Source organism: Stenella coeruleoalba (assembly GCF_951394435.1).
Source record: "Stenella coeruleoalba genome assembly, chromosome: 1".
Classification (NCBI taxonomy): domain Eukaryota; kingdom Metazoa; phylum Chordata; class Mammalia; order Artiodactyla; family Delphinidae; genus Stenella; species Stenella coeruleoalba.
This window is the reverse complement of record NC_137169.1, coordinates 151,566,479-151,583,935: the sequence shown is the minus strand read 5'-3', so window position 1 is coordinate 151,583,935 and position 17,457 is coordinate 151,566,479. Positions and strand designations below refer to the sequence as shown.

At 36.9% G+C, this 17,457-nt stretch overlaps 1 protein-coding gene across 1 annotated transcript in view; it reads left to right on the top strand.

The window, feature by feature from the left end:
• SDCCAG8 (SHH signaling and ciliogenesis regulator SDCCAG8) overlaps positions 1-17,457 on the top strand; it is a 261,817-nt gene that overhangs the window by 53,195 nt on the left and 191,165 nt on the right. Inside the window, 1 exon segment of the mRNA XM_079904984.1 lies at positions 10,002-10,140. Coding sequence (XP_079761110.1) covers positions 10,002-10,140 — 139 coding nt within the window.

Below are 17,457 nucleotides of genomic sequence, written 5' to 3'. Positions count from 1 at the left end.
AATTATTACAATATTATTAACTATATTCCCCATGCTGTACATTTCATCCTTTTGACTTATTTATTTTGTAACTAGAAGTTTGTAGTGCTTATTCTCACCTGTTTTACTCATCCTTCCAAACCCCTCCTCTCTGGCAACCACCTGTTTGTTCTCTGTATCTATGAGTCTGTTTCTATTCTGTTATGTTTGTTCATTTGTTTTGTTTTGTTTTTCAGGTTCCACACATAAGTGAAATCATATGGTATTTGTCTTTCTCTGTGTGACTTATTTTAGTTAGCATAATACCCTCTAAGTCCATCCATATTGTTGCAGATGGCAAGATTTTATTCCTTTGTATGGCTGAGTAATATTTCATTGTTTATGTATGTGTATATACACACATACATCACATACTCTTTAATCCATTCATCTGTTGATGGACATGTAGGTTGCTTCTATATCATGGCTATTGGAAATAAGACTGCAATGAACATAGGGGTGCATACATCCTTTTGAATTTCTGTTTTTGTTTTCCTCTGAAAAATACCCAGAAGTGAAATTGCTGGATCCTATGGTAGTTCTACTTTTAATTTTTTGAGGAACTTCCATACTGTTTTACCTAATGGCTTACTAATTTACATTTCCAACAACAGTGCTCTAGAGTTGCCTTTTTTCCACATCTTTGCCAACACTTGTTATTTGTTGTCATTTTGATGATAACCATTCTGACAGGTATGAAGTGCTATCTAATTGTGCATTTTCCTGATGATTAGTGTTGCTGAGCATCTTATCATGTGGCTATTGGCCATCTATTTGAGTTCTTTGGAAAAATGTCTATTCAGGTCCTCTGCTCAGTTTTTAATCAGGCTATTTTTTTATGTTGAGTTGCATGGGTTCTTTGGATATTTACCCCTTATCAGATATGTCATTTGGATATTAACCCCTTATCAGGTACATAGTTTGCCAATATCTTCTCCCATTCAGAAGGCTGCCTTTTCATTTTGTTGATAGTTTCCTTCACTGTGTAAAAGCATTTTAGTTTGATGTAGTCACACTTGTTTATTTTTGTTTTGTTTCTCTTGTGAGGAGATATATCAAAAAAATATTGCTAAGACCAATGTCAAAGAGCATACTGGCTATGTTTTCTTCTAGGAGTTTTATAGTTGCAGGTCTTACATTTAATTCTTTAATCCATTTTCAGTTTATATGTGTTTATGGTGTGAAAAAGTAGTCCAGTTTGACTCTTTTGCATGTAGCTGTCAAGGTTTACTAACACCATTCATTGAAGAGGCTGTCTTTTCCCAATTGTATGTTCTTGCCTACTTTGTCATAGATTAATTGACCATGTAAGCATGGGTTTATTTCTGGGCTCTCTGTTCTGTTCCATTGGTCTATGTGTCCATTTTTGTGCCAGTACCATATTGTTTTGATTACTGTAGCTTTGCAGTATAGTTTGAAATCAGGGAGTGTGATACCTTCATCTCTGTTCTTCTTTCTCAACATTGTTTTGGCTATTCAGGGTCTTTTGTTTCCAAACATATTTTAGAATTATTTTCTCTGGTTCTGTGAAAAATGCCATTGGTATCTTGATAGGGATTGCATTGAATCTGTAGATTACCTTGGGTACTATGGACATTTTAACAATATTAATTCTTTCAATCCATGAACAGGGGATATCTTTCCATTTGTTCTGCCGTCTTCAATTTCTTTCATTAGTGTTTTATAGCTGTCCAATTATAGGTCTTTTACCTTCTTAGTTAGATTGATTTCTAGGTATTTTTTTCTTTTTAATGCGATGGGAAATTGGATTGTTTTATTAAATGCTCTTTCTGATAGTTTATTGTTAATGTATAGAAATTCAGCAGATTTCTGTATATTAATTTTGTATCCTAGAACTTTACTGGATTCATTGATGACTATTATTTTTTTGATGGCATCTTGGGGATTTTTTACATATAGTATCATGTCATCTGCAAACAATGACAGTTTTACTTCTTCCTTTCCAATTTGGATTCCTTTTATTTCTTGTCTGATTGCTGTGGCTAGGACTTCCAATACTATGTTGAATAAAAGTGGTGAGCGTCAAAATTAAATAAGTTGACTGTGTAGAATAAGTGGAGCTGCAAGTATCATCTCACACCAGTCAGAATGGCCATCTTCAAAAAATCTACAAACAATAAATGCTGGAGAGGGTGTGGATAAAAGGGAACCTTCATACACTGCTGGTGGGAATGTAAATTGATACAGCCACTATGGAGAACAGTATGGAGGTTCCTTAAAAAACTAAAAATAGAACTACCATATGACCCAGCAATCCCACTACTGGGCATATACACTGAGAAAACCATAATCCAAAAAGAGTCATGTACCACAATGTTCATTGCAGCTCTGTTTACAATAGCCAGGACTTGGAAGCAATGTAAGTGTCCATTGACAGAAGAATGGATAAAGAAGATGTGGCACATATATACAATGGAATATTACTCAGCCATAAAAAGAAATGAACTTGAGTTATTTGTAGTGAGGTGGATGGACCTAGAGTCTGTTATACAGAGTGAGGTAAGTCAGAAAGAGAAAAACAAATACCATATGCTAACACATATATATGGAATCTAAGAAAAAAAAAAAAGGTCATGAAGAACTCAGGGGCAAGACAGGAATAAAGACACAGACCTGCTAGAGAGTGGACTTGAGGGCATGGGGAGTGGGAAGGGTAAGCTGGCACAAAGTGAGAGAGTGGCCTGGACATATATACATTACCAAATGTAAAATAGATAGCTCGTGGGAAGCAGTCACATAGCACAGGGAGATCAGCTCAGTGCTTTGTGACCAGCTGGGAGGGTGGGAGGGAGGGAGATGCAAGAGGGAAGAGATATGGGGATATATGTATATGTATAACTGATACACTTTGTTATAAAGCAGAAACTAACACACCATTGTAAAGCAATTATACTCCAATAAAAATGTTAAAAAACAAAACAAAACCAACACAGCCAAAATAAATAAATAAATAAATTTATTAAAAAAAAAAAAGAAGAAGTAAGGGTGCCTGTTAAGCAACGATTGGCTGGGACTTGAAATGATTGCTTAGTTACAAGGAGGGACCTTGAGACCATCAGGTTGCAGGTGGCAGCTGCCAGCAGATAACTGTTTTGAGAATAGCTGGTGGTGTCCTTGAGTCTGATACTGTGATAGGGAAGAACAAATCTGACTCCATATAAAATCTGTTTCTTTTACTTTAACCTTTGTATTCTATGGCTTTTGCTTCAAGTTAAGAATGTTGCCTATAGCCTGAAATATACAGGATAGCCCATTCTCAAGGCTCTGACCTTTAAGAGTATAACACTTTTCCATTCATATAGAGATAAAAAGTTGCAGAACAGAGAGTAACAGTTGTTTTGTTGGAGGTTTACAGGAACATTGTGACCTAACCTTCATGGACAAAGGATTCCTGCACCAAGAAGTTTGCAACAACCAACCTCACCCCTTCCTCAGCTTGCCCTTAAAAATATTTTGCTGAAACCGTTCAGGGAGTTAGGGTTTCTGGGGGAATCAGTCCCCCATTTTCCTTGCACGCCCCTGCAATAAACCTTTCTCTGCTCCCCCTGCCCGCCCCCCATCCAAAAAGTGGTGAGAGTGGGAATCCTTGTCTTATTCCTGATCTTAGAGGAAATGCTTTCTGCTTTTCACTGTTGATTGTGATGTTAGCTGTGGGCTTATCATATATGGCCCTTATTATGTTGAGGTATGTTCCCTCTAAACATATTTTCTGGAGAGGTTTTATTATAAATGAATGTTGAATTTTGTCAGAAAGCTTTTTCTGCATCTACTGAGATGATCATATGGTTTTTATTCTTCAGTTTGTTAATGTGGTGTATCACACTGATTGATTTGCAGATATTGAAAAATTCTTTCATTCCTAGGATAAATCCCATTTGATCATGGTGTATGATCCTTTTAATGTATTGTTGGATTTGGTTTGCTAGTATTTTGCTGAGGATATTTAATTTCCATCTAGGTTCTTCAGTCTGGTTTTGGTGTCAGGGTGATGCTGGCCTCATAAACTGGGCTTGGAAGAGTTTCTTCCTCTGCAGTTTTTTTGGAATAGTTTGAGAAGGATAGGTATTAACTATTCTCTGAACATTTGGTAGAATTCACCTGTGAAGCCACCTGGTCCTAGACTTTGGTTTGTTGGGAGATTTTTTAAATTACTAATTCAATTTCATTATGAGTAATTGGTCTACATATGTTCTATTTCTTTCTGGTTCAGTATTAGGAGATTGTACATTTCTGGGAATTTGTCCATTTCTTCTGGGTTGTTCATTTTATTGGCATAATATTGTTCATAATAATCTCTTATGATCCTTTGAGTTTCTGTGGTGTTGGTTGTAACTTCTCGTTCATCTTTTCTATTGTTGTTTTAGACTCTATTTCGTTTATTTCCACTCTGATCTTCATGATTTCTATCCTTCAGCTAACTTTGGGTTTTGTTTGTTCTTCTTTTTCTACTACCTTTAGGTGTAAGGTTAGGTTATTTATTTGAGATTTTTCTTGTTTCCTGAAGTAGGCTTGTATCTCTATAAACTTCCCTCTTAGAATTGCTTTTGCTGCATCCCATAGATTTTGGATCATTGTGTTTTCATTTTCATTTATCTACAGGTATTTTTTATTTCTTCTTTGATATCTTCAGTGGCCCATTGGTTGTTTTTAGCATATTGTTTATACTCCATGTATTTGTGGGTTTTGTAGTTTTTTTTTTTCTCATAGGTGATTTCAAGGTCAGAAAAGATGCTTGATATGATTTCAATTTTTTTTAATTTACTGAGGCTTGTTTCATGTCCTAGCATGTGATCTTTCTTGGAGAATGGAGAGAATGTATAATCTGCTGGTTTGGGATGAAATGTTCCACATATATCTATTAAGTTATTTGGTCTAATGTATCATATAAGGACAGTGTTCCCTTACTGATTTTTCTGTTTGGATGATCTGTCCATTGATTTAAGTGGGATATTAAGGTCCACTTCTATTATTGTGTCAGTAGCTCCCTTTATGATTGTTAATATTTGCTTTATGTATTTAGGTGCTCCTATGTTGGGTGCATATATATTTATACTTGTTATATCATCTTCTTGGATCAATCCCTTGATCGTTATGTAATGTCCTTTGTCTCTTGTTACACTCTTTGTTTTAAAGTCTATTTTGTCTGATAAAAGTATTGCTGCCCCCAGGTTTGTTTTGATTTTCATTTGCATGGATTATCTTTTTCCTTCCTCTCACTTTCAATCTGTGTGTGTCTTTAGATCTGAAGTGAGTTTCTTGTAGGCAGCATATATACAGGTGTTGTTTCTGTATCCATTCAGCCACTCTGTGTCTTTAGATTGGAGGCTTTAGTCCATTTACATTTAAAATAATTAGTGATAAGTCTGTATTCATTGCCATTTTGTTAATTGTTTTAGGGTTATTCTTGAAGTTCTTTTCTGTCCCTTCTTCTTTTGCTATTTTCCTTTTTCATTTTATGACTGTTTTTAGTTTCTTGTTTGTATTTCTTTCTCTTGTGTGTGTGTGTGTGTGTGTGTGTCTACTATTTTGTCTTCCAGTTTGCTGATTTTTCCTATGTATTATCTAACCTACTATTGATTCCTTCTAGTGTATTTTTAAATTTCGGTTATATATTCTTCAGCTCTGTTTGATTCCTTTTGTATTTTCTAAGTTTTTGTTAAACATCTTCCTGTGTTCATCCACTTTCCTCCCAAATTCATTGTGCATGTTTATGATCATTACCTTGAACTCTTTATTAGAGACTGCTTATCTCCACTTCACCTAGTTCTTCTTTGCAAGTTTTATCTTATTTTAAAAGGTATTCATTCTGTTATTATTCAAGGAAATACATTTAAAAATGCCAACTATCAAATTGGTGAACATTTAAAAAAGGTCTCAAGAATGATGAGGCTATGAATAAGTGTGTATTTTCATACCCTGCTGGTGAAACTATAAATTGACACTACTTTGAAGGGTAATTTAGCACTCTTCATTAATATTTAAATTATGTATTACACATTTCAGACTCTACCATAGAGAATGTATGTATGTGCATAATGGGGCATTTGTAGGAACTCTTTTTGCAACGTTATTTGTGATGGTGTCGTGATATTGTGATTTAATAAGAAATATGTATTTTGGTCTTCATCTCCTGTTCCTTGCATAGAGCTCCTAAAACTCTTGTATTTTTCTAAGTGGTAAAAGTAATAGGTACATATTTTGTACTAATATTTGTGTTTTGTCCCCTGCTTCTGAAATAGGTTGTTATTCTTAAGAAGCCCATTTCAACCACTCCTGAGTTTATGTTAAGTAGATGACTTTTGGAAACCCACTAAGGATGGGAGTGCTGGTTGCCACAGAAACCGTCCATATGATTAGAAGATTGGAATTTTCAGTCTCTACTCCCCAGCCTTTAGGAAGGGGAAGGGCTGGAGATGGAGTCCAGTCACCAATGGCAATGATTTAATCAAGCATGCCTATGGAACTTCTATAAAAACCCTAAGCAATGGAGTTTAGGGAGCTTCTGGATTGGTCAAAACATTGAGGTAGTAGAGGGTGGCACTCCCAGACAGGGCATGGAAGGTCCACGCCCCTTTCCACATACCTTGCCCTAGGCATCTCTTCTGTTTATCTGTTCATGAGTTGGGTCTTTTATAATAAAGGGGAAATAGTAAGGAAAACACTTTCCTGAGTTCTGTGAACTGTTCTAGCAAAGTATTTAATCCTAGAAGGGGTCATGGGAACCCATGATTTCTGGCCAGTTGGTCAGAGATACAAGATACCTGGGACTTGCAATTGGCACCTAAAGTGGAGGGCAGTTTTGTGGGACTGAGCCTTAACCTGTGGGGTCTGTACCAACTCCAGGCAGTTACTGTCAGAATTGAGTTAGTGTCCACTGAGAATTGAGAGAAGTGCTGTATGTGGAAAACCTACACATGTGGTATCAGAAGTGTTGTGAATACAGAAACTGGGTGTAGAAGAAAACAAGAGGTTTTTCTTTTAGATGTGAACAACCTAAATATTCTTCAAAGAAGAATAACTAAACTACAGTTGAGATAACTATGAAATTTTATACACAGCCAAAAAAAATGATTGAAGTAGATCTATATGTACTAATGTGGGACCAAGTTCCAAAATATGTTGTTGAAGGAAAAAAATAAAACAAGATGAGAAAGACATACCTGATATGAAACTGTTTGTATTCCTTCAGAGGTCCATTCACAACCTTACTATATATTTTCTCCAGGTTCATACATATGCATAGAGAAAGATATGAAAGAATAAACACACAATATTTAACAGTGATTACCACTGGAGAAGTAGAAGAAGGCATTGAAATTGAAAGTATGTGTTAAATAGGTCCCTAACCATATTGGTAATTAATTTATTATAAGGAGGAAGTAATGAAAATTTAATTTTAAAATGGAAAAACATATTCAAAGTCATGCAGATAAAGAGGATAGTCTAAGATAAACTAAGTAGTCTGACAAAACCAATCAACAAATAAAAAACTTTTTTTCCCCCTATTATATTGCATTTCATATTATCCTTTTAGGTCATGAGAAAAATATTTTGAAAGGAAGCTACAGTGTTTTCATTGATTCCAAGTCTGGCAGTCATTTAGGAATTAGATTCTTGCTCAGTTATATATTTCTTTGTCTCTATCCTAAATTTCAGCTCTTAGCCTCTTAAAATAAATGTTAACCTTCTCAGTTCGGTTTTCTGCTTTGTCAGCGTGTCATTGGCTCATGTTCTACCTTAATAACAGTATACTATGGAAGGTTTCTGCTTTTATTATAAATGAAAATCTTTGTCTATATGACCTAAGCTGGTGTTCAGTTTCTTTCAGTTTAGTAATGCAGAATGCTGAATACTGAGTGTATGCTGACTTTGAAGAGTGACCAAAACTTTTTACGTTTGGATTTCTAGTTTGAAGCATAGTTAGAAGCCTGAACCCTCAAAGAACTGTATCATAGTATTTCCTGCATGACTCTAATACGGATTTTTAAAAAGTTATATCCCAAATATGATAAATCAAAAGAGTTTCCTGGTCTCTATTCAAAATGTAGCATTGTAACACTAGTTTTAAACTATGTTGTTGATTTTTTAGCATGTAATTTATTGACTATGTGACACAACGTTGGGCAGCTGAAAAGGAGAGGATCAGGCACAACTTGGAGACCAGACGACCCATATGTTTGTGGTGTTTTGTTAGGGCACTTGGGACTTTTTGGAGGGAATACTTAACGACTGCTGAGTACATTGGATATAATTTAAAAGTTGGTTTGAAGTCCTTATAGTATTTTTTAATTTCTGCCTTCCACTCAGACCTCATTATGTCATAAACTAGGTAAGAGCAACAATAACCGCTCTTTCTTTCTTAATGATCAAAATACTTTCAAATGGGAATCAGGGTGGAACTGCTTTATATTAAATTCCTTTCTGTAGCTCATAGTGCCTTGGAGGAGCTTCAGTGTACTTTTCAGACAGGAGAAATGATTACTACTGTACTATCCTGGGACTTCAGTCCAGCTTGTGACTTGGGGGTGGGTGATTGGCAATCTTCTGTATAGCTGGCTTTGAAAGACTATGGGTAGGAACTTCCCAGAAATGAGGAAGAAGGAAATGTTGTAGTTAGCCTTCTAGACTTTCTTTTTAAAAACAGTGATAATACTTACTAGCAATGCTTAATAAAGCTTAAAACTGCTAGCAACTGTGGAATAACTTAAGAATTAAAGACACTTCTTAGGCACTCCATATTTCAAGATGAAGCTCATGTATATATCAGCCCAACTCTCCCTTTTCCCTATTTTAAACATTGGCCAAGATTATTCAGGGACTTTCTCCTTTTTGCTCTGATTGTTACACTAGGTTCCTTAAATACTACATGCTCGTTAGTTCATCCCAGAACTGACACCCATGCTTCTTCCCTCATCTTCTGCCTCAGCTGCTCTTTCATCTGGATCATGATGGCATGTTACAGGGTTAATGCTGCATTGCTTGCTTTGTTTGAAAAACTCCTTGATCATATTCATCAAAATATTCACATGGTATTTTTAAGCAGTTAAAGAACTTTTGCCTTGGAAGATGGTAATTTGGAGAACTGCCCTCTCATTCTCACATTGATATATCATGTAAAATTTCCCATTGTGAGAGGCTCACTCAGGCCTGGTGTTGGGCTGGCCATGTAGAATTTTATATGGATTTATTTAATCCATAAGATTGGATCCTTGCTATTTTACATGCCAATGCATTTTGGCATTCAGTTCAATTCTATCCCCAAGAAATAGCTTAGCCTAGGGTACTTCTGAAAATTGCTAAGGAAGGGATGGATCTAGGCAAGGGTTAAAACCTGTGGGATAAGATTTTGTAAAATAATGAGCATTATATGTGTAACCAGGGCACTTGAGTGATTCACCAGTACTACCCATTGAAAGAAGAAATATGTTCATAAGTAGGTGAAAGTTTTTAATTCATAGAGAAGGGTGAAAAAGAGGATTGTGAAGGAAGATGAAAAGGAAAGGACATATGTTTGTTCTAGTAGAGAGGGGAGTCGGCAGTGTAAACAAAATTTCAGTAGTCCCTTCTTACCATGGTTACTTCTGCTTTGAAGTACAATCCCCACCTTCCCTACTTTATTACTTTTTTCTCCTTTTCTGCCCCCCACCTTTTTAATTTTTAAATTAATTTCCTCTTTTCTGGGCTTCCCTCTCCAGCCCTCAGTGTGCCAGTCCTCTCCATAATTGGTTATTATCCCACGTGGATGCAGTCCTGCCATGAATACTCATGGGTTTTCTGGCTGCTCTGCCTGCCCCTCACCAAGTGAGGACAGAGGGTCTTTCTCTGGGGTGTGCTTGAATATGTGCTGAGCTGGCCTGCCCTGGCTCTTCTTCTAATACATATTAATGCTTTTTTCTTCCTGACGTATGAATACACGATCATTTGATCATTTGCTGTTTTCAATGTTCTTTTTGTGCTGACAGAGAAAGAGATGACTTAATGTCTGCACTAGTTTCCGTGAGGAGCAGCTTGACAGAGATGCAGCAAAGAGAAGTAAGTGCTTATGAGCAGGTGAAACAAGCTGTGAAAATGACTGAGGAGGCCAACTTTGAGAAAACCAAGGCAAGTCTAATAAAATAAAGGCATGCCATAATTGCCTTTTTTTTCTTTTCTGAGTATTTGTTTGGTTATTCTCCATAGCTAAACTGTTTTTTTCCAAACACACAAAGTGAATACCAGTTTGTTAATGTTGACTTTCTAAATTAAACAGATTTGCTCTTTGGAGAATTCTTATTCCCCTGCAAATTCTCTTGCTGTATCACTATTGAAAGAATAGTATTATGATGTGATACAGTACTTTGAGAGACTTGTATGCTTAATCTTTTTATTTGCCGATAACTTTTAATGCGAAGTGAAACTATTAGCACCCATAGTCAGCCATTTGTGTATGCTCATGTATGTGAAGACAGATTTTTTTCCTCTATACCTGGGAAAGTTTGAGAACATCCAGATATGCCACAATAATAATATATGTGTATTTAATAGCATCTTTAGCTATGAGTCTGTATCCATTGTGTGCTTAAGTCAAACACATTTAATGATAATGATAATGACAGTAATAGTTAACACTTAGTGATCAGGCAGTGTTCTAAGCACTTTGAATAGTAGGAGGTTACTGATGATTCATTTCTGTGTTTGGGGGCCACACCTTAAACCATTAAAGTTGCTATGTATTTTCCCTAAACACACTAGCCACGCTTCAAGTACTTAGTAGCCACATGTAGCTAGTGATTACTGTATTGGTCAGTGCAGATATAGAACATTTCCATTATCACAAAAAATGCTTTAGATAACATTGGTCTAAGCCATATAGTAGCATCACTATTTTATTAAACTATTGGGCTAATCACCTTTATATTAAGCTTCTCCTCAGTCATTGCCTTACCCATTTATCTCTATCCAGACCATCTTTAACTCTTCCTAGACCATTTGACCCTCATAATGCCCCTATGCCTTTTGAAACTTATGTTCATTCTGACCAAATGCCCTAACATATTTTACTTCCTCAAACACTCTTACGTCTTCCTTTGGACTGGCTCTAGCTGTCCCTTGCTGATGTTATGACCCTCAAAACCTCCAGTGAAGCCCTTTGCTGTTCATTTTATCTCATGTGACTGTGATGGAGGGGTCAGCATTCATATCACCCCATACTGCCGTTTCCAGGCCTTTGCTTTCGTACCTACTAGCTCCTCTTTGAAGTTAGTTTGCCACTTCTCTTTGAAATCATCGTTGATTCGCCTCTCCCTAATTTTAATCAATATAAACTCTCAATCTGGAAGACACTATTTGATATTTTTTTTTAAAGAAAATCATCCATCACTTGGGTTTATAAAATAGTTGTAAGATCTTTGACACCTTTTAAGAGCTTTAGCCTCTGACACTTTTCCCCCTTGTCTATGTCCTTTCAGGCTGCTATAACAAAGACACCTTAGACAGGGTGGCTTAAACAACAAACATTTATTTCTCATAGTTCTGGGAAGTGCAAGATCAAGGCACCAGCAGATTCGGTGTTTGGTGAGAGCTCACTTTCTGGTTCATAAACAGCTCTCTTCTCACTGTGTCTTCACATGGTGGAAGGGGCAAGGGAACTCTTTGAAGTCTATTTTATAAGGGCACTAATCCCATTCATGAGGGCTCCACCTTCATGACCTAATCACCTCCCATAGGGCCACCATCTAATTCCATCATATTGGGGGTTAGATTTCTACATGTGACTTCTGGAGAGGCACAAACATTCAGTCCATAGCACCCTCTACTTTATCTCTTTTCATCATTCTGAAAGGTTTCCACATCCATACTGTTAACATATGCAACATCTTAGTCCCGACACACTTTGCTTTCCTTAACTCTAACATTTTCTATGTTCTTCTGTAACTCCCACGTGAACTGAAGGGTCCACGAGATCTCAAACTCTAAAACTGATCTCTCTGACCAGAGCCTTTCTCTTCCTCCCTATCTCAGTTAAATCTACTCAGTGTCCTCATAACTGCCTCCAGTTCTTCTACCTCCTCTCATATCTCATTTTATCTATTATCTTCAGGCTGTTCCTCTTCCCTTTCCATTTAGATGTGAATTTTATGATCTCAAACTAAATTCATTATATTCGCTTCATCAAAACAGCTGTGTTCTCTACTCGCTGAATGGCACTTTTGTCCACTGTCATGCCCTGATTGGGAACTGGATGTCATCCTCTCCTTTGCCTTCCAACCAGTCACTAAATAAGAGTTTTAATCCTTGAAGTTTGCTTGAATTCTTTCCTCACTGTCACCTTTCTTGTTCAGGATACTATAATCTCTGGATTCATGAATTATAACATCCCTTGTCTCTTTTCCTTCACTCCATTCCCTACAATGCAGCTAGAAGTGATCTTTCTTCAAAGCAGATTTTATCATGTGACTCTCTGATTAAAATCCATCAGTGGTTTCCCACTGCCTTCAGCGTAATCTCCAAACTACTTCACATGCTTATGAGGTCTGTCCTAATGTGCTTCCTTTCAACCCTTTAGTGTCACTTTTTACTCTCCTCCAACAGACTCAGCCCCTGTCAGCTTGGAAAGGCAGTAGAATTTAGAGGTTGAGCATGGTCTTAGTAGAGTTAGCAAGACCTAGATTCAACTTCCAGCTCCACCATTCACCAGCTGTGTGACCTTGGGCAAGTTATTTAGTTCTCTGTGCCTCAGTTTTTCTTCATCTGTGAAATGGAAATAATATCTGACACATAGTATTTTAATTAGGACTGTATTTTAAAATTTATATCTGTTATCTTATAGAAACTCTGGCACAAAATATTTCTTCAATAAGTAGTTGTGGTGATGGTGATGGCTATTAATCCCTGTGTTTATGCCATGCTTTTTCTAGCCTCTGGGTCTCTGTACATGCCATGCAAATTCTTCTCCACACCATTGCTTGGATATTTTCTTCATCCTTCATGCCACTGTCTCTAGAAAGTCTATGATCTCCCATGTCTAGATTTGATATACCTCTTATGTACTTTTAGAGCAGGGTTTCTCAACCTTGGCATGGTTGACATTTTGATGTACATAATTCTTTGTTTTAGAGATTGTCCTCCATGCTATAGGATATTTAGCAGCATCTCTGGTCTCTACCCACTAGATTCCAGTAGCACATCCCTCTCCCCCAAGTTCTGATAACCAAAGATATCTCCAGACACTGCCAAATGACCCTGAGGGGGGTGGTGCAGAATTGTCCCCAGTTGAGAACTACTCATTACAGCATTTATCAAAATGTACTATTATTGGTTGGTTGTTTGTATCTTTCATTAAACTTTAAACTCCTTGGCAGGAAGTAACTTGTCCATCTTGTCACTATTAAATCCCTAGTATCTTACATAGTGTTTGGTAAGTAATAGGTACTCAGTAAATATCCGCTAAGGGAATTTCAGTGTGCTCTCAGTAACACTCTAGAATTCTGTTATTCTTACCTTTCCAATTTAACTACTTTACCAGTGCCACGTGAAAGTTAAGCCAAATCATACATGTTTTTCCTATCATTTTCAGCCTATCAAGTGTTACTGAGGGAAGCCATGTAAGAAAGCAACAATGAATTCCACAGGAGAGTAATACCAGTCACGTTCAGTGTATAAGTACTGTTTAGCAATTCTTTTCCTTGCAGTTGACTACCACATATACTTTTCTAAATTTTATTTTATTTTATATTTTTTAACATCTTTATTGGAGTGTAATTGCTTTACAATGGTGTGTTAGTTTCTGCTTTATAACAAAGTGAATCAGCTATACATATACATATATCCCCATATCTCCTCCCTCTTGGGCCTCCCTCTGACCCTCCCTATCCCACCCCGCTAGGTGGTCACAAAGCATCGAGCTGATCTCCCTGTGCTATGCGGCTGCTTCCCACTAGCCAGCTATTTTACGTTTGGTAGTATATATAAGTCCATGCCACTCTCTCACTTCGTCCCAGCTTACCCTTCCCCCTCCCCGTGTCCTCAATCCATTCTCTATGTCTGTGTCTTTATTCCTGTCCTGCCCCTAGTTTCTTCAGAAGCTTTTTTTTTTTTTTTTTTAGATTCCATATATATGTGTTAGCATACAGTATTTGTTTTTCTCTTTCTGACTTACTTAACTCTGTATGACAGACTCTCCGGCCATCCACCTCACTACAAATAACTCAATTTGGTTTCTTTTTGTGGCTGAAAATATTCCATTGTATATATGTGCCACATCTTCTTTATCCATTCATCTGTCGATGGACACTTAGGTTGCTTCCATGTCCTGACTATTGTAAATAGAGCTGCAATGAACATTGTGGTATGTGACTCTTTTTGAATTATGGTTTTCTCAGGGTATATGCCTGGTAGTGGGATTGCTGAGTCATATGGTAATTCTATTTTTAGTTTTTTAAGGAATCTTCATGCAGTTCTCCATACTAGCTGTATCAATTTACATTCCCACCAACAGTGCAAGAGGGTTCCCTTTTCTCCACACCCTCTCCAGCATTTATTGTTTGTAAATTTTTTGATGATGGACATTCTGACTAGTGTGAGGTGATACCTCATTGTAGTTTTGATTTCCATTTCTCTAATGATTAGTGATGTTGAGCATCCTTCGATGTGTTTGTTGGCTATCTGTATATCTTTGGAGAAATGCCTATTAAGGTCTTCTGCCCATTTTTGGATTGGGTTGTTTGTTTTTTTTGATATTGAGCTGCATGAGCTGCTTGTAAATTTTGGAGATTAATCCTTTGTAAGTTGCTTCATTTGCAAATATTTTCTCTCATTCTGAGGGTTGTCTTTTCGTCTTCTTTATGGTTTCCTCTGCATTGCAATAGCTTTTAAGTTTCATTAGGTCCCATTTGTGTATTTTTATTTTTATTTCCATTACTCTAGGAGGTGGGTCAAAAAGGATCTTGCTGTGATTTATGTCATAGAGTGTTCTGCCTATGTTTTCCTCTAAGAGTTTGATGGTGTCTGGCCTTACGTTTAGGTCTTTAATCCATTTTGAGCTTATTTTTGTGTATGGTGTTAGGGGGTGTTCTAATTTCATTCTTTTACATGTAGCTGTCCAGTTTTCCCAGCACCACTTATTGAAGAAGCTGTCTTTTCTCCATTTTTCATTCTTGCCTTCTTTATCAAAGATAAGGTGACCATATGTGCGTAGGTTTATCTCTGGGCTTTCTATCCTGTTCCATTGATCTATATTTCTGTTTTTGTGCCATTACCATACTGTCTTGATTACTGTAGCTTTGTAGTATAGTCTGAAGTCAGCCTGATTCTTCCAGCTCCGTTTTTCTTTCCCAAGATTGCTTTGGCTATTAGGATCTTTCGTGTTTCCATACAAATTTTAACATTTTTTTTGCTAGTTCTGTGGAAAATGCCATTGGTAGTTTGATACGGATTGCATTGAATCTATAGATTGCTTTGGATAGTATAGTCGTTTTCACAATGTTGATACTTTCAATCCAAGAACATGGTATATCTGTCCAACTGTTTGTATCACCTTTCATTTCTTTTATCAGTATCTTATAGTTTTCTGCATACAGGTCTTTTGTCTCCTTAGGTAGGTTTATTCCTAGCTATTTTATTCTTTTTGTTGCAGTGGTAAACAGGAGTGTTTCTTTAATTTCTCTTTCAGATTTTTCATCATTAGTGTATAGGAATGCCAGAGATTTCTGTGCATTAATTTTGTAGCCTGCTACTTTACCAAATTCACTGATTAGCTCTAATAGTTTTCTGGTGGCATCCTTAGGATTCTCTATGTATAGTATCATATCATCTGCAAGCAGTGACAAGCTTTACTACTTCTTTTCCGATTTGGATTCCTTTTATTTCTTTTTTGTCTCTGATTGCTGTGGCTAAAACTTGCCAAACTATGTTCAATAACAGTGGTGAGAGTGGACAACCTTGTTTTGTTCCTGATCTTAGTGGAAATGGTTTCAGTTTTTCACCATTGAGAATGATGTTGGCTGTGGGTTTGTCATATATGGCGTTTATTATGTTGAGGTAAGTTCCCTCTATGCCTACTTTCTGGAGGGTTTTTATCATAAATGGGTGTTGAATTTTGTCAGAAGCTTTTTCTGCATCTATTGAGATGTTCATATGGTTTTTCTCCTTCAATTTGTTCATATCACATTGATTGATTTGCGTATATTGAAGAATCCTTGCGTTCCTGGGATAAACCCCACTTGATCATGGTGTATGATCCTTTAAACGTGCTGTTGAATTCTGTTTGCTAGTATTTTGTTGAGGATCTATGTTCATCAGTGTTATTGCCCTGTAGTTTTCTTTCTTTGTAACATCTTTGTCTGGTTTTGGTATCAGGGTGATGGTGGCCTCGTAGAATGAGTTTGGGAGTGTTCCTCCCTCTGCTATATTTTGGAATAGTTTGGGAAGGATAGGTGTTAGCTGTTCTCTAAATGTTTGATAGAATTCGCCTGTGAAGCCATCTGGTCCTGGGCTTTTGTTTGTTGGAAGATTTTTTTTTCTTTTTCAGTACGCGGGCCTCTCACTGTTGTGGCCTCTCCCGTTGTGGAGCACAGGCTCCAGACGCGCAGGCTCAGCGGCCATGGCTCACGGGCCCAGCCGCTCCGCGACATGTGGGATCTTCTCGGACCGGGGCATGAACCCGTGTCTCCTGCATCGGCAGGCGGACTATCAACCACTGCGCCACCAGGGAAGCCCTGTTGGAAGATTTTTAATCACAGTCTCAATTTCAGTGCTTGTGATTGGTCTGTTTATATTTTCTGTTTCTTCCTGATTCAGTCTTGGCAGGTTGTGCATTTCTAAGAATTTGTCCATTTCTTCCAGGTTGTCCATTTTATGGGCATAGAGTTGATTGTAGTAATCTCTCATGATCCTTTGTTTTTCTGCAGTGTCAGTTGTTACTTCTCCTTTTTCATGTCTAATTCTATTGATTTGAGTCTTTTCCCTTTTTTTCTTGATGAGTCTGCCTAATGGTTTATCAATTTTTGTTATCTTCTTAAAGAACCAGCTTTTAGTTTTATTGATCTTTGCTATCATTTCCTTCATTTCTTTTTCATTTATTTCTGATCTGATCTTTATGATTTCTTTCCTTCTGCTAACTTTCGGGGTTTTTTATTCTTCTTTCTCTGATTGCTTTAGGTGTAAGTTTAGGTTGTTTATTTGAGATGTTTCTTGTTTCTTGAGGTAGGATTGTATTGCTATAAGCTTCCCTCTTAGAACTGCTTTTGCTGCATCCCATAGGGTTTGGGTCATCGTGTTTTCATTGTCATTTGTTTCTAGGTATTTTTTGATTTCCTCTTTGATTTCTTAACTGATCTGTTGGTTATTTAGTAGTGTATTGTTTAGCCTCCATGTGTTTGTATTTTTTTACAGTTTTTTTTCCTGTAATTGATATCTGTTCTCATAGCATTGTGGTCAGAA